The sequence below is a fragment of the Alosa pseudoharengus genome, unplaced genomic scaffold, assembly GCF_046254945.1.
Source record: "Alosa pseudoharengus isolate Yale_2024_CS ecotype anadromous, Long Island Sound unplaced genomic scaffold, YU_APseudo_1.1 YU_APseudo_1.1_scf_2, whole genome shotgun sequence".
NCBI classification, from domain to species: domain Eukaryota; kingdom Metazoa; phylum Chordata; class Actinopteri; order Clupeiformes; family Clupeidae; genus Alosa; species Alosa pseudoharengus.
Genome location: NW_027468663.1, coordinates 52,701,178 through 52,725,126, shown reverse-complemented (window position 1 = coordinate 52,725,126; position 23,949 = coordinate 52,701,178). Strand labels below are relative to the sequence as shown.

General features: G+C 45.0%; 1 protein-coding gene across 1 annotated transcript in view; it reads right to left on the bottom strand.

Annotated features, from left to right (window-relative positions):
• Positions 1-23,340, bottom strand: part of hhip (hedgehog interacting protein) — a 35,959-nt gene extending 12,619 nt beyond the window's left edge. The window contains exons 1-9 of the mRNA XM_076295499.1: positions 22,608-23,340; positions 19,146-19,341; positions 14,996-15,131; positions 9,169-9,370; positions 3,339-3,490; positions 2,401-2,574; positions 2,091-2,234; positions 1,559-1,680; positions 14-137 (exon numbers count right to left, since the gene is read on the bottom strand). Coding sequence (XP_076151614.1) covers positions 14-137; positions 1,559-1,680; positions 2,091-2,234; positions 2,401-2,574; positions 3,339-3,490; positions 9,169-9,370; positions 14,996-15,131; positions 19,146-19,341; positions 22,608-22,880 — 1,523 coding nt within the window. The 5' untranslated portion in view covers positions 22,881-23,340. The remainder of the gene's footprint in view (positions 1-13; positions 138-1,558; positions 1,681-2,090; positions 2,235-2,400; positions 2,575-3,338; positions 3,491-9,168; positions 9,371-14,995; positions 15,132-19,145; positions 19,342-22,607) is intronic.
• Between the last annotated feature and the right edge of the window lie 609 nt (positions 23,341-23,949).

Genomic DNA, 23,949 nt, shown 5'->3' with positions numbered 1-23,949 from the left:
ACTGAATATGTACCCATTTCTGTCCCCAAAGACGTAGCTGCCATAGAGACGCCTTGATTGGCAGCCTCTGTAGATGAAGCCTCCAACGGGGGTGGAAATGCCAGTAGATTTCACATCAAAGATGGATGGCTCATTTTCTGCAGCAAAATAAAGACAGAACAACATAAAGCTGGGATTTAGTTTCATCTCTTGAACATCCATTTTATAAATGTCCTTTCTCCCACTACAAAAACAATTAAAATGAACCAGTATGCACTAGTGTGGAAAAACAGCAACAATGGCAACTGCTTTAGAGTGTAAAAGTCTGTTGTGAGTGACTTAGTGTTAGCATCTGGGTAAATTACTTAATTTCAGCAGAGAGGTTGAATGAAGTAATTCTGCAGTGGTGTGAATGCCTTTATTCACATAGTTATGACTTCATTTAACATATTGTCATTAGGTTTGGTAATGACTTGAGGTTGATTTACACACTGCCTAATGAGAGCTGTGTTTCTGTGTTTGTGTAGGACTCTAAGGGGAAATCCATGTTTACTGGAGTCTGTCAGGAGTCCATTAGTGCGTGGCATAGGGTGCTTTTAATTATCCAGCCCTCGGCTCGTTAAAATCTCTCCATTCTATCGTAACAGATTTAAGAGGGATGCCAACAGCATTCACTTTCACAAAACACCTCAATAAACATAGATGGGTCTCCACATGGCCAAATACAGTAATACACAATGTCTGTCTTTCTAGTCATGTTGTGGAAATGTGTGTGTGTGTGTGTGTGTGTTTGTGTGTGTGTGTGTGTGTGTGAGTGAGTGTGTGTTCAAGTGTGTGTGTGAGTGTGTTCAAGTGTGTGTGTGTCTGTGTGGCTTAACATGTTAACATGGAAAGAGTGGGGTTTGGGGGCGTTGTAGTTTGAAATACTTGAAAAGGGTATATTTTGGTGGGTACTGGCATGTATCATTGTGTGTGTGTGGCAGGGGGAAAGCACTGCTATAATCTAAACCAAACAAGAGCAAAAATTTTAATTTTTTGTCTCTTTTCCCCACAGGAAATAGCATTTTTGGGAAACTCTGGCATTGATTAGCCTAGGGGCTCAATCCCCACCACTGAGGGATGGACTGCCATCATGGTCGCTGCATTTCAACAACACTAAACCAGAATCTGGGCTTCAATTGTTGCTGACAGTAATAAAGCGTATTCATGGCCACGCATTCACATTCCCTTGGCAAGTGGGACCTTGTGTGGGAATCACAGACCATTGTGTCTAAAGGCTCTCTCTTGCCTCTATACTCTGTTGTGCACAAGTGCAGATGTTTCACTAAATGTCCAGCTGGTGATGTCCCAAAAGAGCCCAAACACAGAAACTTTGCACTGCTTTCATGAGTACGGCTGCAGTTTGGCTTCTGGGAGGACAGTATCACCTATTTTCAAAACTTGCACTCAAGCAATCCTAGAGAGTGTATTCAAAACACTGCATGGAACTCATGCAAATCATTCATGTTTTTTGACTTCCATATCAAAAGATCTGGTTTTCTCGCTGAGGGATCTTGGCCCATATTGATCCACAGCTCACCGTAGTCCTTCCCTTTGACGATCTGCAGTATTCTCCCTGTGCTTGTGTTTCTGCCTGAAGAATCTGTGCACAGGATGAGGAGACTGCTGTTAGTGTCAGAGCGGTGCTGGTCCACCGCACACCTGTGGTGGAGACAGAGGGCGCATTAGGGAACAGACAGCGCACGACATGGCACTCAGCAGCTCAGCGCTCACAACAGTGCACCAGTGGCTGCCATTCTCTGGGGCACCAGTGCTCTTACAGTGAGGACACACATGGTTGGGCAATGCTTGGGCACTTTCCCCATTGAGCAACACATTTGAACGATTTTTAATAGATTCTTTAATCATCAGTAGGCAACTTGTGATCATCAAATCATGTGATTGCCTGGCAACATTTTTGTTGGCTAACAACTAACAGACCTAGCCTCATACAGTAAAAAACACAATCAAAGTCAAATGACCTCTTGTAACATTAAAATGTCACATCAGACCACAACTGAAAGCTTTTTCATGTTCTAGTGTACATACTGTACATACTATTAATCACCCACCTGCCAGGATCATGAAGCCCATGGGCGAAGATCTCTGGGGGCTGGTTGGTGCTGTTGAAGTAGGGGTTGTTTTTAGGGATGGTGTAAGGAGACACACAGGAGTCCGTGTCCACGTCCACTCTCAGAACTGCTCCTGTGAAGTCACTGCCGGGGAGAACATCTCGATTCAGTTCTATTGACATCATAGACATCTTCATCATCATACTATGTCTACTAGGAGTGCTATATATCACACAGGAAGTACCTGTAGGAGAAACACCTACCATGAAGGCAAAACTCGAACAATGTCCAACAATGATGAACACCTTACCTGAGGCCATCCATTTCTTCCATATCATCCAAGGTGATCATGCCGTCTCCCAGGAAGATGTGCAGCAGGCCGTCGGGGTTGAAGAGGAGCTGGCCTCCCAGGTGCTTCCTGTGCAGCTCAGCCACCTCCATCAGTACCCTCACGGTCCTAGTGTCCACCTGATTTGGATTTTTCCTGCCAAGGGTCAATCCAAACTATCGTCAAATGTCTTGAGTTTCGGATACGCATTGTTTCATGACTTGAAATGATTTGTGATATTTGAGTTAGTCCTGTGTTAAATTAAATTGAATATGTTGTGAACTGGTTGGAATACCAAGAGAGAATGCCTAATCACCATTACTGCTTTAAAATGTGCTGCTAAGAGCTAGTTGAGTGAATTCCAAAAGGCCATATGTGTGTCAGGTATTCTTTTAAATACTGGTGGTTTTAAAATGGGCATGAAAACAAAAAGGCATTCAGAAGACAAATATGCCATCAGTCTTTGGCCCCATGTGGCCATTAGCACAATGGACTGAACCAGTGTTATAGTGGTGCGTCACATCTGAGTGCACTGCCTGAAGACTCATGCCCTCATCACCTCACTGCCATGATATGAAAATTACTGGAGTGTTTAAACCGAACACACAACAGCAATTAGGATAATACACCATAATACTTTTACTAGTTTGTTAAGGGGACTGTTGTTTTCTTAATCACCAGGTGTGATTTTGCAACCTTAGTATCCAAGCAGCAGTAGCAGGAGACTCATCATCCTAGCCATGAAAGCAGCCCATATAATTATATGCCATGATTAGGGTTTTGGATGAAAACATCCATCACTGTCAGCCAAACGGAATTCAAAAGTTGTGCAGTCTCTCTCTCTCTCACACACACACACACACACACACAAACATACACTTTGTTTTCATAACCACACATTCTTGTTTCCCTGGTATTACCTGGAAACGGTGTACTCAACCACACGGAGTATGTGGTCGTGCGGCCCGATGGCCCAGCGCTCCTGGTTGGTGGTGTAGGACACGTAGAGCTTTCCATTCTTCCTGTAATTGGGGTGGAATGCGAGGCTTAGCAGCCCCCTTTCATCTCCAGCCTGTCAGTGTGGGGGAACCACAAAGGATCCAGAAGTTAATTATGTTCCCTGTTCTCCCACTCTGCCTGTGCCCCACGCTCACGGCCAAATCCAGGCCCCCCATGTCCCTTTCTCTTTCCTTTTCTCTCTCTCTCCTTCTTTCTCTCTCTCTTTCTCTCTCTCTCTCTCTCTCCCTCTCTCTCCATCTGGGACCACTACATATCCCTATGCCCTAAAAAAAAAAAATCTCCCCCTCTTTCCCTGACGACTGCATTACAAACGATTATAAAACATTTGACTCTGCGCAACAATGCCACCCCCCAACCCAACCGGTGTCCCTCTCTCTGCCCAACCCCCCAGCCTGGTTATGCGCGCCTGTCTTAGGGCCTGGGCCCCTGTCAGGCTCCTGGGGCCGCCCTGGCGGCCTCCATTGTGTGAGTGATTTGTGTGTGTAATCTTTGGGGGATATCCGTGAATGCAGTGCAGAGTGGCTCAAAGAATTTATTAGCTCACTCGCAGTTCATAGACAACACAAAAGTCCAGGAGTCCTTCAGCCCTCCCCCCTTCACCCCTCCCCTTCCTTACCCCCTTCTCTCTTTTTAAAAAAGTCTGTGAAAAATCTATGCAAAGAGGAAAAAAGCCAGAAAAAACACACTATAATAAAAGAGTGTGAGAGAGAACTAAACAAGGAGTGGGCTGCCAACTCCCACTGTCTTGGCAACATGTTTAGAAAACAGTGAAATTGCTTGTGTAGTACATAGCACTTTGTTTGGCCTGGGGGCAGATACATCAGTTGTCACTACTCTGGTGGTCCACTCATCATAGGCCGCTGTAATAAGCGGCTATATCGTTTCAGTCCCAAGGCAAGGCAATCAGGTCGGCCTTTCTTTCTCTTGCTTCTCTCTTTCACCCAGTCTCACAGTGGCCCATTCTGTCTCTGCTTTCTCTCTATTTTCAAAACCAATAAAAGAAAGAACTGAGTTCTTAATTGATGTGCTATGAATGTGTTCAAATTAGATCCTGATTCATATGTGTGACATAAAAAACCTACACTGTTTGTCTGCCACTGAACGCTGAGAGAAACTCAATTCTAATTCAGGAGACTCAGTAGATATCACAGTGGTCCATGTGTAATCCCTCATACCCTTCACAAGACCAGAAAGAGCAGAAGTATGGGTACGGACAAGTCTCTTTTACAATAAATACACAGTGATGTAAGGTTATATCTGACACTAGCAGCAGCTTGTTTTCAGTTTTGTGCTTTATATATATATATATATATTTTTTTTTTTGTGTGTGTCTTTTACGGTTTTGCGCATGTGGAGGAAATATTCCTCATGCACCTTCAGGAGATTGACCCATATGCTGGAGAAGCAGTGACCTGAATATCCCAAAACAAACGCATACAGAGCAGGACGAGGCTGGAATGGCAGCAGAAGGAGAATGCTCCCCGGGTGAGGACCACCAAGAAGTCCGTTTGAGCTCCCTCTAATGACCATACCTCGGCAGAGTCAAGAGAACGCACGGAAATCACACACCCCCTTAAGAAACAAACAGCGGCCTCACAAGGCTGCTCCTTTGGGTGGAATTGAACATTAACAATGATTAAGTGAAGGCAAACTCCAGACGAGCTTTTGGGCCATCGATCACCACAGCACTGCTGGGAAAGAGCTCTCGCAGACAGTTTACTGGCAACTCTCTAACTGTGTGTGTGTGTGTGCGAGAGAGAGAGAGAGAGAGAGAGAGAGAGAGAGAGGATGGTGTTGTTTAAAACACCTAAGGAAAGGACGTAGTCCCCTCCTATGTCTAAGCTTGTTCTAATGGAGAGAGGGCTGATACTGAGCAGGAGCAGTACAAGAAGTATGCATATTTGGCGCCATTTTTGAGAGCAGGGAGAATGGGAGCAGGTGGAGATCTATGTTTTTGTGTGTGTGAGTGTGTGTGTGCGTAAGCATGGGGGGTTGAAATATCCGGGTTCTTCACTAGAATGTCAGTGAAATTCCACGGGGAGCGGAATCGGAGCCAGGAGGAGGGAGCGTGGTGGTGCGCTACTGTTCCCCCCACCGCTCCTCCTCCTCCTCCTCCTCCTCCTCCTCCTCCCCTATCCCACCGCGGGCAGCTGCTTTTGAGGACGTGATGCATGGCTTGGCGGCTGCATTGTTGCTCTGCACCTCTTGATCCTTACTGGCTCGGGCCAATCCACAGCAAAGAAGCATTCCACATAAACTGATTGGAGAAAAACAATGCATGCCTACCTCAAAGGCAATCTGAAATTTTCCAAACTAATTCAGAGGTTCCTGGTCAACCGAAACAATGAAACTAGAGATCCACATCAAATCTCACCATCACCACCCCCTACACACACACACACACACACACACACACACACACACACACACACACTTCCACCTGTTGATACGCATTAATCCTGTGACAGGGAGGGAAACTTCGGGTGAAGATCACTCTGTCAGAGTACAGGAGGGGGCAGGGGGGGGGGGGGGTGCCGGACAGAGAAAAGAGCAGGACAGGAAGCATTGTGAACACACCGCCCCCCCAGTGATCCAATGGCCACTGACACCGTCTCTGGAGCAGACGCTGCAGTTCACGTGCGGTGGCCAGACTGAGCTCCCTCTCTCCAGCTCCACTTAACAAGATGACACTGATAGAGGAGCAGGCTCCATTTACAATGCTAGAGCTGTTACAAGTGACAGAGAGAACTCCTTTACTTCTCTGCCTGAGAAAGTCTGACAGCTGTGTGTGTGAGTGTGTGTGTGTATATGTGTGCGTGCATGTGTGTGCGCGTGTGTGTATGTGTGTGTGTGTGTGTGTGCGCGCGCGCGTGTGTGTGTGTGTGTGTGTGTTTGTGGTGTGTGTGTGAGTGCATGTTTGTATGATCAGTGTGTGTGTTTGTGAGTGTGGTGTGTGGTGTTGGGGGTGGAAGAGCAAAGCAGAGAATAACATGCTGTGAACTATTTGTTTTTTTAAGAAATGCTTCAGGGTGGTGCAAGACCCCGTAATACACACACGCACACACATACACATCCAGGCACACACACACACACACACATACTATCACATACACACACTTACAGATTGCCAGCAGATGTTTTCAGTGCGTTTTACTGGTGCACACTACAAAGTCCCAAAGCAGAATCCTCATTGTCTACGTTCACATTCTGTTGTAAATGTGCATGAGCTGACCAGCTGGACCACTTCACTGTGGCAGCGCCTCACCACTGAGAATCCCTCTCCACTACAACTGCTAGGCCAACAGAGCAGTCATATCACATAGCAAACAGGATTACAAGAATATGAGATTAGCTAAGATTGCTTTACAGAAGGACAACAGTGGAGATAACTCTACAGGTCTGCCAAGAGTGCAATGCTGGCCGAGGACTCAGAACCAAGCAGTGAAGGCAACCACACTGAGGAAGGTGTCAGAACTGAAGATCTATTAATAATCTATGAACAATAATGTGAAATTGAAGGAAGACAAATTGGCAATAGTCTATTTAGTACAACTGCATGAAACAACAGGTTGGTAACATGGAGATGAGAATGTGTGTATGTGAGTGTGTGCATGCATGTGTGGACTTAGGAGGATTATGTATTGTATATACTATTGGTCTGCGTGTGTGTGTGTGTGTGTGTGTGTGTGTGTGTGTGTTTGTATGCAGGGTGGGGGAGTTTGGTGCAGACAGATAGTGTTTCATCCCAGAGAACACCCACCGTGTCTCAGGACACAGTGTGTCAGAGCAGCCTGCCTTTAGTGACACTATGTGCTGGTGGGGGGTTGGTTTGGGATGCCAGCGCTCAGAGGAAACACACAACATTAGAATCAAAGGTCTGATAAGGCCACTATCTCTGGGCTTCACTCGCTCCGTGTGTCCCCGTGGGCGGCTGCTCGTCCAGCGGCACAAAGGCAGCCAGGGCGCTGTTGACATGCCTGGTAAACAGGGCCGCTGCTCTGGGCAGAGCACCACTGGCCCCTGCTGCCAAACGCTCACAGAACAGCTCTCTGGGGGCCGAGCCGGGGATTGAGACACTTCTAATGGGTGCAATAAGGGGCTTTATCCGCAAACAATTAAGTTTAATGATGATAAGGGATTGTGGGGGAAGGCTTGCCCAGCCTGCAGCGTGTGTCCATTCGGACCCCCTCCCATCAGGATTTCTTCCCTTGGAGGGAGAGACAGTAGGCCTGCGTCATGCATAAACACCCCTCCACCCCCAGCCTCCTTTACATCCGGTACGTGATCTAAACAAGGCCCTCTTTTGTGAAAAAGAGGCAGTCTCTAGTCACCATGGATATGGGTAAACATCCAATACAAGCGATGACACATTGTCGGTGGTGACAGACATGCACAGCTAAATTGCACAGCTGCCGACGTGCGGATGGCAATCCTGTAATCACACGGTGAATTCTCCAGCCGTCTTGAGATCCGTGGCCACTACACAGATGATGTTTCCACAACTGGCAGTCGACAGGACCAAAACAACCCTCTGGCACACCGAGCATAACTATGTGACACTGTGCCAGCATGCCAGACTGCATCCAACACCCTAGTCCTGCATCCAAGGGCACGAAGAAATGACTGAATAAAATCCCATTCTCATTCAACCCCTGCCCAAATGTAGGCAAAAAAACTCTGAATGGAAGGCTAGTGGTGTGATGGCGTTTCCTATTGGTTCTCTTCGGTGGGTGTGCTTCTTTCCCCCATGTGCTCCTCTAAGCTCAAGAATGGTGGAGTGCGTGATTGTGCTGTGGAGGATGAGACTGGTTTATGTGTGTGTGCGTGTGTGTGTATGAGTTCCACTGTCCTCTCTGTGATCATTCTAGCTTCACCGCTGTATACTGGACACAACCCATTACTCCACATTCCATTGTTGCACAAGCTTCACAATAAATTCCAATAAATTCCATTACGTGCAATGCTGTATCCTGACTTGTTATGTGCTACGTGCCTTGTTTAGAACTAGCAAAGGTCAACGACTAATGACCAGCAGGTAAAATGTGCATGAAATTGATGACAGGTGTGGATTGAAATGGAAAAAGACCAGAGGCCCAAACTAGCAAACATAGATATTGACACAAAGAAAAGATTAAAGGCTAGGCTTAGTTTTGTGGCTGAAAACCATGGCTGAATCTTACTAATCGCTGTCCACCACACGAAAAGTAGTAGCAGATTAAGGCAATACCAAGTCCTCCCATCGTGAATATACAGCACACTTGCTATAGGGACTCCAAAGCACCGGACTTCTTTGCAATATAACTTTTGTATCTCTTGTCTGTTAGTCATTAAGTGCTGATTAATTTCCAGCTTGAGGTGCTATGAAGGTGCACAGTGTGATGATTACCCTTTCACACCAGAGAGAGAGACAGATACCCACACACATTTCTCTACATTAACTCTCAGCCAACCAAAATATTAACAACCTTGGAGGTCAGCCATTCCTATTGTTGTTTTTGACTTATATCGGGGATATACAGTCCATCTGTGACAAGCTAACGTACTTCTATCCGCAAGAATGATGGCGGATAATGCTAAAAATCACTGAGGAGTATGGAATGTGATGTTCAGACTTGCAAAGGTGTTTCTGATTTCCTCTAACGTGATTTGTTAGTGAATAACACACGTTATATACATCCCATAGGCACAATGGTGCAGACATCTGAGCGCTGTGGAGACTGACTGCCTTACCTTCATGCCGCTCTGGACCAGCTTGTGGATATCTAGGAATGGCTCCTTGATCAGCTCTGTGGTGTGAGTGAGGATCCGCACAAAGCCCTCTTTCTCTAGAACGAAGAGGCGATGGGAGCCGTCTCCACAATGCACCACTCCAACCGGCTGTCGCAACTCGCTCAACACCTCCTGCACGCAGTAGCAGTTGTGTTTGTGCTTCCTGAAAGCAAAACAGAGATGGGGTCAAATGCTGTCGGAATATTTTGAGAATGCAAGTTTCCGGTCTTATCTCTGGAGTCGGCTCATATCTGCACTCAATCAGGACCTGGTTTCAGTGTACGGGTTGTCCGTAGTCAGACTCCCTTTTTAGGTTGCCAAGTTTTTCAGTCATAACGGTCATGAAATTTGCTCGATTCCAAATGTAATCATCTCCTCGGTCTTTCCTGTCTCTCCTATCCTTGCCATCTGGACATATTGTCCCTCCAACCTATCCTTAACCTCCTTCAAGGACAACTCCTAGGGTCTATTTTTGGATGATAACGAGTGTAAACTTTCGTTGGGGACCAAAACAAGATTATTCGGAGTAGTTGTTGTGAGAAAGATTAATTTACAACGGCACATAGTAATAGTCTAGAGCAGTGTTTCTTAACAGGTGGGTCAGGACCCAAAAGTGGTTCTCGGAACTGTTCTGGGTGGGTCGCAGTGCTTGTGGTGAAAAGAATCGCCCATTTAAAATGCTACCCTATCAGATCTAATGTCGGACCTTTATTTTGATAGACTTTATTTATATGCCAGGCGTTGCCATGGACATAGACAATGTTTATGTGACAGGTTGTGTTAGACATCATTTTAGTGGTAAATATGGCAAAATGGGCCCCAGCAGTGGCGCAACTGGCTGGGGCACCTGCACCGTACGCCGGTGACCCGGGTTTGATTCCCGCCCCGTGGTCCTTTCCGGATCCCACCCCGACTCTCTCTCCCACTCACTTCCTGTCATTCTCCACTGTCCTATCAAATTAAAGGCATAAAAAGCCCAAAAATATATACTTAAAAGAAAAAATATATGGCAAAATGACCCTTACGTATGGATTCACTTATGTTGAGGACAAAATGGGAAAGAAACCCCAGTGTGTGGTGTGCAGTGACTTGCTGGCACATGAGATCATGAAACCATCAAAAATAAAACAGCACATTGAAACAAAGCACCCTACTGTCAAAACCAAACCTGTCGAGTACTTTGAAAGGCGACTTTGCATAACATCAGCATGTTCCAAACAATTACCACACACATCACCATATCAGTTGGTTTGAATGTAAAATATAAGTCATGACTTGATGACCGTGGGAAATTGAGGGTCCCAAGGCCAGACCAGTTAAGGCCAAGGCCAACTACGTCAAAGTGAATTTGATATTAAATTTGAAAATCAGTTCAACTGGCAATTTCAACTGAATGACATGAAAGAGAAAGCAAGAAAGGCTTTCTATGCCATCAAAAAAAGTCTATTAAATTTGACATATTCATTCTAATCACACACATACACACACACACACACACACACTGCAATGACAGTACATGATACATGATGTTCTACATTTATTTGTTTACTTTCCATTATATACTTGGAGTTGATGTGTGTGTGTGTGTGTGTGAGAGAGAGAGAGAGAGAGAGAGAGAAAGAGAGAGAGAGCACCTGCGTGCATGTGTGTGTGTGTGTGTGTGACTGACTAAGTTAAAATTCTGTCAGAGAGCTTAAAATTCCTTGTAGATCCCCTGTCATTGATGAACACACTGTAGACATTCAAGGACCTCACACAAAATGCAAAACATACATTTTAAGTAGTATGTTTAAAATGATCAGACATTCAGGCTAGGGGCCCATGTGTCCCTTTGTGAATTTCTATAGGGGCCTTTCAGGGTCTCTCAATAGTCAACCCGGGAGTCAGTGGGGCTTACTTGGTGCAGCGGTGGCCCCCTGTTATCTCTGGCCAGTGCTTAGTAGGCCAGTGTGTGTATGTGTGTGTGTGTGTGTGTGTATGTGTGTGTGTGTGTGTGCGTGCACCTCTGTATCAGGGTTGTGCAAAATTCCAGAATTGAACTGCTCTGTATATATACCTATCTGAATATGTGTGTGTATTTATATGTTTATGTGTGTGGAAGTGTATGTGTGTGTCTGTCGAAACTTGTGTACTTGTGTCTGTGTGTACGTGTGTATGTGTGCATTTGAATACAGTATGTGTATGTGTGCCTGTGTGTGTGTGTAAATGTAAAAAACTGATTTAATGCATAGATTCACATGTGCACATCCACTAATGTGTCAGTTGCAGTGCCCCTGTGGATGGAATTGCACTAATTCAGTGTGCATGCACGTTTAGCAAGTCAAATCTTGAACCTTGAAAACTTTGAACCTCAATATAATGAGGTACTGACACATGCATTTCTTGAGATGGTGAAAAATGTCAGCTGAAGTGCTTCCTATTGATGGAATTTCATAAAATTGGGCATCTGAAGAATATGGTAGTGATGTCACATTAGATTAACTTTGACCCTTCATATAAAGACTAGCTGCTGAATTTTGATTTGCCGTTAGTGGTCATTTTGTTCAGTGTGACGAATTAAAATTCAGGACGTGAGCAAATGTTGCCAAGTGTGAATTGTGTGCCAAGTTTCAACATCATATCTTAAGCGTTTTTTGTGATAAAGAAATATGTCAATTGCAGCGCCCCCTATGGGATTTCACAAAACTTGGCATGGGCACTGTGGTTGTCATAGTGATCCCTCATGTTGGATTTCATGTGGCTCTCACCTTCTCACGACAACATATTGGCAATTGCAGTGTCCAGTGTTTGCATTACATCTTTCACTACGCAGCGCTACACCACAAATGAGCATTAATGAGTCAGTGGGTTGATGCGCCTCCTTCTGACAAACCTGCTAATTTTGGACGGTTGGCGAGTTATTCAGCAAAAACTGGTTTTGGCCAAGCCAGCGTTCAGGGGGGCCCAGTGCGGAGGGGAGTGGCCCCTGGAACCAAAAGGTTCTATTCCTTAGTTATCAGCCTAGTGGGGCTACATGTCCACTTAGTTATCAGCCTAGTGGGGCTACATGCCCACTTAGTTATCAGCCTAGTGGGGCTACATCCACCAAGTTATCAGCCTAGTGGGGCTACATCCACCAAGTTATCAGCCTAGTGGGGCTACATCCACCAAGTTTCAAGTGCCCCACTGTTCTGGGGTCCCAGGAATCGTCGACTGAAAATAGCTGTAAAAAATGGACAGCTAGTGCTTGTGAATGAAAGGTAACAAGGTAACAATCAATCAAATAATAATAATAACAAAAATGTCTGCAAATCAGCCAAAGCAGAAACACTGCACAGAGAACTACTGTATGGCAAACTGTGCTTTCAGTGTGGATGGGGCTGCATTGGGTACAATATCACCATAATGATTCAACCAGACTGTATTGGATCCTCAGAAGATTAACAGAAACACACACACACACACACGGTTGATGCTAGAATGGATCAGCCGGACGGACAGGGGGCCGTAGTTCCGAACGTTCGATGCAGATGCCGATTGTTGCGTTGTTAAGCAACCGATGACGTTGCAGCGCGGCAAATCAGCAAAATGACGACTTTAAACTTTAACTGCCCTGACTTGCTCCTGTAACTGTTATCAAATCAAGTGTACTTTTCTACTGTAGCCTAAACCAACTGAAGTCACATAGCCTACGATAATGTGTATATTGGCGGACGAAATGCACGTAGCCTATGATAGGCTACGTTTTGAGCTCCAACTCAAACAAAGCAATTTCACCTAATCAAACCATATATTTTCTGAAAGCTTCTGAAGGTTCATGCCCTCTCAATAATTAAATGCTTGTAGTTGTACGACAACAGTTTTCGTTAATATATCGTGGTAGCCATCTAACGTTAGTCCTTATTATAAATATTAGCCTGTGGAGTCGCTAACTTTAGTTGTCGTTTTGTTTTGGCTGGTGATGCAAGCGATAGTCTCTTATTTCTTATCTTCTGGGGTTTCATAGTTAAACAAAAGTATTATATTATATATAATATTAATATAAATCATAGCAAACTGACACCAATTTTACACTGCTCGGATGACATCGAATAGAATGTTAACTGAGGTGCAACGCAACAATTGGCATCTGCATCGAACGTTCGGAACTACCGCCCCCTGTCCGTCCGGCTGATCCATTCTAGCATCAACCCACACACACACACACACACACACACACACACTATGGGTTTCAACACTCCTCCTAATCAGGTTGAACCAAGACAGAAATCAATGTTTTCTTTTGAATGGACAGAATTTCCAAGAAAATATGTTCAGACCATTTTTAAACTACAGTATATCCTCAATACAATATGTGTTGTATGAACTTGAGTCATGTAGGATTGGCAGGAGCCACCCGTCACTGTAAGAGTACATTTAATCCATCTGAAGTGAGGAGGGCCTTCACGCTGTGAAACAAGTGTTCCATAAACCACAGCTTCCATCAGATGTGGAGGAGCTCGCCCAGACCACGCATTAAATATCACACATGGAAACGAGTCCCCAGCATAGACACACACACACACACACACACACACACACATACACACACACACACACACACACACATGCACACACACACACACACACACAGTGCATACACTGGCTAACTGAAAAGGTTATGCTAGGTTATTTCACTTCTTTTAGGTCTTTGGGCAGTTCAGTAAGTTACACACAGTGTGTGTTTACATATATATGTATGTCTGAGCATACTTTTATTGAAGGATTGAGGGGCATGGGGATTCTGTGTATTTGTATGGTCAGGTTGACAGACCACGGGTAACAGGTGACAGGTGACATGTGTGTGTGTGTGTGTGTGTGTGTTTGTGTATGTCAGGTATCTCTCCCCTCATTTCCTGTTTGGTATGATGTCATGGTAACATGTTATGGCAGATGTGAGGACCAGCTGGAGTCTGTGCAGACTGAAGTGAATGGAACACAGCATCAGGCCACTATGAGACAACACACTCTCATTAAGGACAGACTGGAGTGAATGGAACACAGCATCAGGCCACTATGAGACAACACACTCTCATTAAGGACAGGGGGACACGTGTCAAAATGCCATGGCTAAAGGAATCTTTATGCATCTGTATGCTTCAGCATGACCACACCAGTAGGGTAGGGAGCGCTTCGTTTTTTCCTAGTACAAACCCGTAATCTCTGAAAAACCCTAGGACGTACTATACACTGAAAAGCATGTTATTACATTAATATACGGTGGATTAATGATACTTGTGTAACAACAGCTGTTTCATTTTCCATCAGTTGTCCTGTCATGTTTATGCAATTATTTCTCCATCTGATGATGGTAACCATGGCGATGGAGTACAAACATGCCCTCCCTCTTAGTCTTGTGTACAAAAGGTCAGAACTCTGTGGCCTTAGCTAAATGCGCGCTGTCTAAGCATTTTCATTGTGTCATCAAAGCTGGCCTAACTCCCTTTGAAGCAACAGTGGGTTTAGGAGAGCACGGGGAGCTTTGGGAAGGTTGATGTGGCGGGAGGGAGTGGAGCTAGGAGTGGCCAGAGCCTGTGGGGTCATTCACCGGCCCTCAGTCAAACTGGAATAGCACCCCAGTAAATTACTAACTAAAGTAATAAAAGGTAAAGACTGATCAATTTTCATGACTTGAAGACCTGACTGTCAATACCAATAGTATGAGTATGATTTACGATAGTTAAAAAAGTGTTCAGTTGCTCCTAGCTGTGAGAGGCAATGGAGTGAGCAAGGGCTAGTGAGAAACCAACAAATCAACAAAATGACAAACCTGATGTCCTCAGTCTTGTCGTCCCCAAGATAGTTGGAGTCTGTCCTTCGGCCTCGATGGAAGTCTGGGAAACACAGGCCTCCATCTCTCCTGCTGTAGTACTGGCAGAACTCATCCACATCTGCCTGGAAAAGCTCTGCAACACACAGACCCACACACACACGTGAGACAGGTAACACACATAAACCTCCTCACACTCACACACAGACCCACACACACACGTGAGACAGGTAATACACATAAACCTCCTCACACTCACACACAGACCCACACACACACGTGACACAGGTATCACACATAAACCTCCTCACACTCACACACAGACCCACACACACATGTGAGACAGGTATCACACATAAACCTCCTCACACTCACACACAGACCCACACACACATGTGAGACAGGTATCACACCTTCTCACACTCACACACAGACCCACACACATGAGACAGGTAACACACATAAATCCCCTCACACTCACACACAGACCCACACACGAGACAAGTATCACACATAAACCCACTCACACACAGACCCACACACATGACACAGGTATCACATATAAACCCCCTCACACTCACACACAGCACATTTTATGGCCTACGCATTTGAAATTTTCCACTTCATAAAATCAGACAAAAATTGACTACTTATTATGTGTATATGTGTGTGATATAATTATAGTACATTATAGTAGTATCACTTCTACACTAAGAAAGAAATGGTATTTATGTGTACTAAATATTAGCTCGTAAAATGGAAAGACTCTGTTGATACACAATTTATAAACTTAATTCATGAAATGACCAACAATTTGAGACATAGAGCATATAGTCTAAATTATATATAAAGTTTAATTATATATCATTGAAATTTTAAAGGTCACTTGATCTGGATTAACTTCCACTTTTTTGTTCCAGTTTTTTTGTTGAACTATGTGTGTGATTGTGTGTGTGCCTGTAGATTACTGTGTGTGGGCATTTATGGCTGCATACTAGTGTGAGATTCTAATATGGAAGCCAATCATTTCATTAAGAGCAAGGAATCCAAACATTCCCAACTGCAAATAAAAGCTGCTGGCCGTCCAGTGTTAACTGATAGTCTTATCCACTCTAGAGTTGGAACTCCTGTGAAGCGCCTCCCTTATTGCTTTTGGAATGGCTGTGTGGAACTCTCCTAAAACAGGGAGCTTCAGTATCACTTTCAGGACACTGAGAAATCCTCCCTTTGGGAGCCAGCAGACAGACAACATTATTCTAGAGAGTTTCTAGGAACGGCCTTTCTCCCTGTGACTGGCTCTGGCGGAGGACAGGGCAAAGCCTCCAGGGGGAAAGCATTAGTGGAGGATCTTGAAAGGCTGGCACGACCTAAAAACAACCCTGCTGCTATCGTTTCCCCTATTTCCCCCCGGCTGAACCCTCAGAGGGGGAAAAGAGCAAACACGCTGGTGATGGAAACACAAACACAGCACACCATCCTGCCTTTCATCTGTTCACACAGGCACACACACACACACACACACAAAATGTCACAACCATACTAACTGTAGATGATAGGATATCCTATTGGAGCATCAAAATAAGAACCAGGAGATCAAACACAAATGCCCATATGGACACACACACAAACACACATGCACTTGTGTGCCTACACACACACACACACACACACACACACACACACACACACACACACACACACACACACACACACACACAGAGGCATGCGTGCATACACACACAGAAACACAGAAGCACACTCTGGGGTCATACCACCCACCTTCAAGTCATCCTTGGTTATTTTAACCCTGCGTGTACCACTGACTGTGACTGAACCAACTGCTTCATCCATTCTCTAAGCCTCCACATGCCAATTATTTCCTTTAGCGCCATCAGGGGGGTTGTGCGAAATGCAAATCATAGAGCCCAGTGAGCTATCTGAGGCTGCAGGTGACATATAAAACATGGCGATGGACATTAGAGGGCCAAAGAACGGTCACTCCGGTGGTACTGTAAGTGGAGGGATTCATGAGGGCATAACAGGGGAGGGGTGGTTGAACTGCTGAAGGACATTTGAAGCATCCAGTAAATGCTACTGTTCTCCCTCCTATCTACACTCTGCCACACTGGGCCTGCACCGTACGCCGGCGACCCAGGTTCGATTCCCGCCCCGTGGTCCTTTCCGGATCCCACCCCGACTCTCTCTCCCACTCACTTCCTGTCAATCTCCACTATCCTATCTAATTAAAGGCATAAAAAAAAAAGACGCCGTTTCATGCACTCTTCCGTTGCCACAGATTACCTTGAGAACAGAAAATGACCAGTACATTGCAAAGGTTTCTTTCAGAACGTTTTCTTTTAAAAAGCTTTAAAAATCCATATTCCCTAACAGTGTTGTCCAAATCTGGTCATTCTAGACAAACACACAGTATGGCAAGACCAAGAATTAGCACAGCGAGCCTAGTTTTTCAGCACCTCTTCAAACTCACAGTTTTATTGCACTGCCGAGAGAATAGTGAGAGCGAGAGAGAGAGAAAAAGAGAACGAGTGAGATGAAAACAGAGAGAGAAAGAGAGAGAGAGAGAGAGAGAGAGAGAGAGAGAACGCTCTGGCCACATCCCCAGCACTAACATTATACTTCCATCTGGTTATCTTCCAAAGCAACCTGGGTGGCCACCCAAAGCACTTGACATCTTGATGCACTTCAGCAGTTTTACATATACACAACCTTTGTAGAAAAATAAATGTGTCATTCGTCACCACATATGCTGATTTGGAGGGTGGGGGTGGGCTAGGGAGGGGGCTCCTGTTTTCTTGCTCTATCTCTGAGACTTTACTGCGGTTAGCTCACTTACTGTATGGCTGCTGTTTCTTCTTTCTTTCTCTCTCTGTCTTCCTGTCTGTCTGCCTCTCTCTCTTTCTCTCTCTCTTTCTCTCTCTCTCTCATGCTCTTCTTATATCCTCCTGCTAGGCTTAGATCACCTTAGAACCTGCAGCAGTGAATCATATGTGGACACTCTCTTGTGGAATGTGTGCGAGTGTTTGATTTGGGGTGGCCCTTTGCATCCTCCCACTGATGTGCTGTGTGTTTGTGCATCTCCGCTGATGTAATCTCCAGCCGATACCCTGATAGGAGCCACGCTCCGCTCAACCTGGGCTCACTGCATTCTGACACCACCATCTGGAATGTGGACACAGTCCACACGGGGGGGCGGTCGTCGCTTCCCTTAGCCTTTGTTCCTTGTCCAACGGAAGTGATGATTGTCATTTGCTTGCAGTTTAGTTCAAATTGTGTATTGTAGAGGATTGTGAGTTTGTGAATGCTGTTTTTAAATCATAGCCACCCACTCTGTCCTCCACTACACTGATTTGCCAAGCGTACAGGAATATGGAATGATTGTTTTGTGTTTACAGATTGTGATTGTATGTATGTATAGGAGTGCCTACAATGTCTGAAATGCTTCAGCTCAAAGAGGTGGAATTGTGCAGAATACCTTGTTCATGACCTCACTGGAAAATTCACCTCTTGTGAGGAAATATTCTAAATGCAATAACACAGGTGGACTCCACAAGACAAGAACTGGGGGAAAGACAAATTCCCATTGTTTCTTCCTCTGAAGAGAAGCCAGTCCAAATGATGAAGACAGATACAAATATTTAGAAAGTCAGGAAAGTGCAGGTCTGGAGCTGGCTTCACCTGCTGCCAGGAGGCATCTCTGCCTCCACTACAAGCATTCTCACAGCCTGATTTGTGAAGAGGAAAGCAAAAACCCGCCCTGGAATGGCAAAGCTGAACTACTTAACCAATTCATCAAATACAATTGCCTCATTAGAGCTTGCCAGCATCTACCAGCCATTAATCTGTCTGTGTGTATATGTGTGTGTGTATGTGTGTGTGTGTGTGTGTGTGTGTGTGTGTGTGTGTGTGTGTGTGTGTTGTGTGTGTGTGTGTGTGTGTGTGTAAGCATTGTGTATGTGTGTAAATGACATTTAAAGCAAGAAAGAATGCAGAATAGTGTGAGATGACCCATGTATAAGTCCAGTTCATGCTAGAGTGTGTATGTGATGTGTGCGATGAGCTCTGGTGAGCTCTAATCCTCCCATGCTCCTCATGCTCTCACTGATCCAGTCGCACACCATCTTGTGTTTACCTGGAACGTGTCCTCTGCAGGTGTAGTAGAACTCCCTGCAGTAGTCGTGGCACAGCAGGGGCAGGTCTGGCTCTCGGGTGGGCACGGCGGCGGCTCCGTGGGGGGCGTGGAACAGCATCTGGGCGTGGGGCGAGCAGCGGGCACACCTCAGCTCCTCCAGCAGACGGGAGCACTCCGTGTTGTTGGTGGAGAAGGTCTGCATCGTCAGGACCACAGACAAAAGCATATGAGATGCATGCTACAAGCAGTATTTTTGGAAACGTCCAACTGCTGTCAAGTTAGAGGCACCTGACACCACATTTACTTCAGAGACACCAAGGTTGTGGGGTTTTATCAATGCTTTACGAACCATTGCACACTTCCATTCTTCTTAAATAAAAAGTAAAGCCTAAATTCAGTATGAATGTTTTGGGAAAAATTAGCCACCCAAATAAGGATTCGTGCAAATGTTCCTCAGTCACTAAAAAAGGAAACCTAGTGATTATGGCTGAGAAAATGAGTGGGATTATTTACATAAGAAATTAGCTGTAATAAAATAACAATGTAATCTGTCTTTATCCCATCTCTCGCCCCAGCACTCGCACACACACACACACACACACACACACACACACACACACGCCACCATCCCCCCAGCCATGTGCTGTGGCCACTGCTGCCTGTGGAGGCTGGCCAGCCACTCTGTGTGAGGTCCATGTGTAAACATCCATTTCCAGATAGACAGGCCCATCGCTCCCCACTATGCTATCAACAAATTAGCAGTCTGTCCAAGTCAATTAGCCCAGCAGAGCTCTGAGATGGACGCCCACTACTACTCCCCCCCCCCCCCCCCACACACACACACATGCACAACCACAACACCACACATACATCCAACCTGCAGCAACTGAGATGCAGGGAATTAACACCTCCTCATAGGGCCACCCAGAAGAATCTACGTCCCTCAACATACCAGCCTGGGGGCTACTGAAATGATACCAACACACACACACATACACACACACACACACTGAAAATTCTATAAAGATGAAGTGACCACCTTCATCATGGAGGAGGATGGCTTGAGTAGTGCTAATCCTGAGAGCAAAGCATAACATGGTGTGCTATGGGACTTGTTGTTGCTTATTCATAGGGAGTAAAGATCAGACTTTCCCCTGTTCCTGCCCTATGGTCTGTCCCCAGCCTCTCTGTGAGATGGTGGGCCTCCCCTCCCGGTGGTGGTAAATTGCCCATTGAGCTGGTGTGCCGTGGACTGGCACATGAGCTGTGGAGAGCAGCATTTGTGCCCTCTCAGCCATGCCCTGTGCCCATATGTTGCTGGATGGGCTCCAATGTTGCCATCACCCACCTACAGAACAAGAGGGCCGTTGTTGTGTTGTGAGGGGAAAAAATACTCCTCAAAAGCAGCACACCAGCCTAATTCTTTCTCTCTCTTCTGCCTCCTTCTCTGGTACTGGATATGAATCTAGTTTGATCTTAAGTAATGGAAAAAAGGAAAGGCAAAGAAGTGCAAATGTGACTTTTAAGGTACTCAGTTGAACATGTTGTTCACAGAATATGTTCTCCATGCTCTCTAAAAGATACTAAACAGAAATGTACAGTCACTACAGTTAAAGGCAGATTAAAAGGGAGACTGAAGGGATCTATGTAATTTCTATAGAGGTTGTGGATTAGATGAAAGAACCCAAGAAAGGAACATCTCCCCATTAATCCAACATGACTGATATTCCCTGACAAGAATTTCAGAACCAACTCTTGTAACCCTGATGTAAAACATGGAGAGGATGTGCTTACCAGCTAACATGTTCACACATCTGGAGCACAATCAAGCTTCTGACCACCCTTAGATATGTTTTTGGATATTTGATGTTGTACAAGCTAATGGATGTTAAGATAAGAGCTAAGACCAGTTAAAACCTTCCAGTCTATGCTGGTTTTCAGCAGGGGAACCATAGCCTTTTCCCCTGAAGCCAACAGCACAAAGTGGCAGCCTTCTTGAGAATGATGGGTGGCCATTCAGTCAACAAAAAAACATGAGACAAACAGAACTCGTCTCTTAACTGACAATCATAGGAGAAAATAACATTGCATCACTTTGTGCATGTGTGAGAGTGGATGAGAGTGAGTGAGTGAGAGCATGCAAGTGTTAAAAGAGAAGTGATTGAATGGAACAAGACAACAGCATGTAGAACTGAAATACATGGAAATTCCATTCAATTCATCTCTTTACAGAGCAACATAAAGTAAAATAGTTAATGAGACAGGGAGAGAGGAGGCCGATAAATCCTCGCTACTCTCTGCACTCGGGTGTTAAACAGCTTAACCCAAACGCTTTGGCTCCTCTGGGAGTGTAGGAGGGAGGGAAGGGGGGTGTCACACTACCACACCGAACACGCTCTAAAGGCGATAACACCAAGGCTGAATGATGTTCTCCGGCTGCTCCCATTAGTGAAACCAACAAACACAATGGTGTTGTTGTTATTCTTTTGCCATAAGCAAAAAGCCTCCGTGTGTGGCCAATGGAGTGAGGGGGGGGGGGGGGGGTAGAAGTCGACTCACTATTTGTTCTATTGAGTCTTTATTATTTTCGTATTTGCATGACTTGAGCAAATTAAATCAAGTAATATGTATTTTTGTCACAAGAAAGTTTAACACCATCCCGTCAAATAGCCTATGGTTGAAACCGTTTCCATGAAAATGCAGCTATCATTCGCGAAGCATACAAAAAGTGATTCCGTTTTACGCATCATCCTACGTATCCACATAGGCTAATTTCACATCCAATGTATTCTCTAGGCCTACACAACTTTTCGTCCGCTATAGACTACTCAATACCTGCAGATCTTTATTTCAGTAGCCAGTATAGCCTATCACAACTGCTATTTTAGGCTACATGCTTCTTTTTGGTTGCAATAGTAGGTTATGATTCCCACGAAAAAAAAATACGTTTACAACACGCGTCTCAATACCTCGTGCATTTACTTCCATATGATTCACGTGGAAGCTGGTGGACCAAGCATTTGGCTACATGTTCACCAAGTCACACCTGAGTAGTGTTCCGGTCAGGCGCAACTGCTCACAGTAAATCCACCGATAACCATGGTAACACGGGCACGCACTGGGCACGCTCAGTAAGAGACTACTACCTTGTTTTTATCTTTCATGTGTCATAGCCTGTGCTACAGCTCCCATGTGTAGCGCTCACAGGGGGCGGGGGTGTAATGTATGTAGGCTACAGCATGAGGTCAAGTAGGGGAAACATTCGGACAACAACATGTGCGAACACATTTGCCCAGAACATGCATTCAAGCCTGTCTGTAGTCATCTACTTTCCAGCGACATGAAACTGAACCTGTTAAGCAAGCATGCATCAGGATGTTTGAAATAACAGGATAATAGTGAAAACCACAGTTTTTACGTTGAAAAGGACATTGATACTAGTCTCAAATGTAGGCAACATACCCTGGCATCGCGCCGGTGAAGTATTTGAAAAGCAGCTCTCCGGTTGGGGCAACAGGACACGCGAGGGTAGAGCCTGTGGCAAACCTCGCTGCCGCTGCCGCTGTCCAGTGACAGTTTTCTGTCTCTCTTCTTCAAGCGCTTCGGTAGGCTTCCATCGTAACATCTCCTCCTTCTTGGACTAATTTCTCCTTTTTCTCCACCGAATTTCGTGTCTCCGCATTCCCACACATTGGCCGCAATAGCCAACACAAGTACGATTTTCAAATGCTTCATGTTCAGATAAATGCAGCGCCAAAGCGCGACTGATTAATAATTATCCAATCCCTCCAACTGCCAATATCCAGCGGATAGTATAGCCTATAAATGCTATATTAAGAGCCTCTTTTTACACGTTAAGGCGAGAGGTAATTGTCAAATAATTTAGAAGGGTACACTATACACATGGATGAATCTATAACCTATTAAATATTCAGAAACATTGAAGACTGTTATGCATGTAGAATAAATTAATTCAAGTGCTGGTTATGACGACATAACTCATTATCTTTTGAAGCCTAATAAAAGAAAACAATAATAAAAGTGTAAAAAAAGCACAACTAGAAGATATACAGGAATCCTAATAGATCTCCTTTCCCATTAGATAGACTCCGTTTCTGCGCAGTGGTTGGTGTAGTAAGTAGCTTATATTATAGCAAAACAAAAACTAGTACGAAGTTGTCTCTGTCTCACTAGCTCTTCGGGCCACTCACATGTTTCTCGGTGCTCTTTCCTCCTGCTTTTTAACCAGCGCGCGCGATGACGTCATTGTGCGTCGAGAGCGCGCTTAAGCTCCGTGTCGTCTGCTCCTCTTAGGGGTGAGGAATTACCTGTCAGTTTTGTGTGTGTGTGTGTGTGTGTGTGTGTGTGTGCACTTGTGCTTACTCATTTATGTTTTGCTACAAAGACCAGGTGATACGTGGTTAAGCTGGAAAAAGCGTATGCATATAGATGACATGTAGCCTATGTGTAGGATTTGGCATGACATATAAAAGATGGCTTATATTATAGCAATATCTCTTGTTCATATTATGAAGATATAGTGTATGTGATTTCTGTTTTCTCTTCTCTTTTTTCTTTCTTTCTTTAATGTTCAAATACACTTCAAAAAGGGGACCAAGAGCCTACTTGAAGGATGGTTGGATTAATTGAAAAAAAGCCATACTGCCCTCTGTGTCGCTGGATGCGAGTATGCAAGGTATGCTCATTTCTCACAGGGCATTCAGATAAGGCTCAGCCAAATGCTGGACAAGTAGTCTTTCATTCTCTCATCTTTTGAGAGATTACCAGATTGCAGGCCCATGGG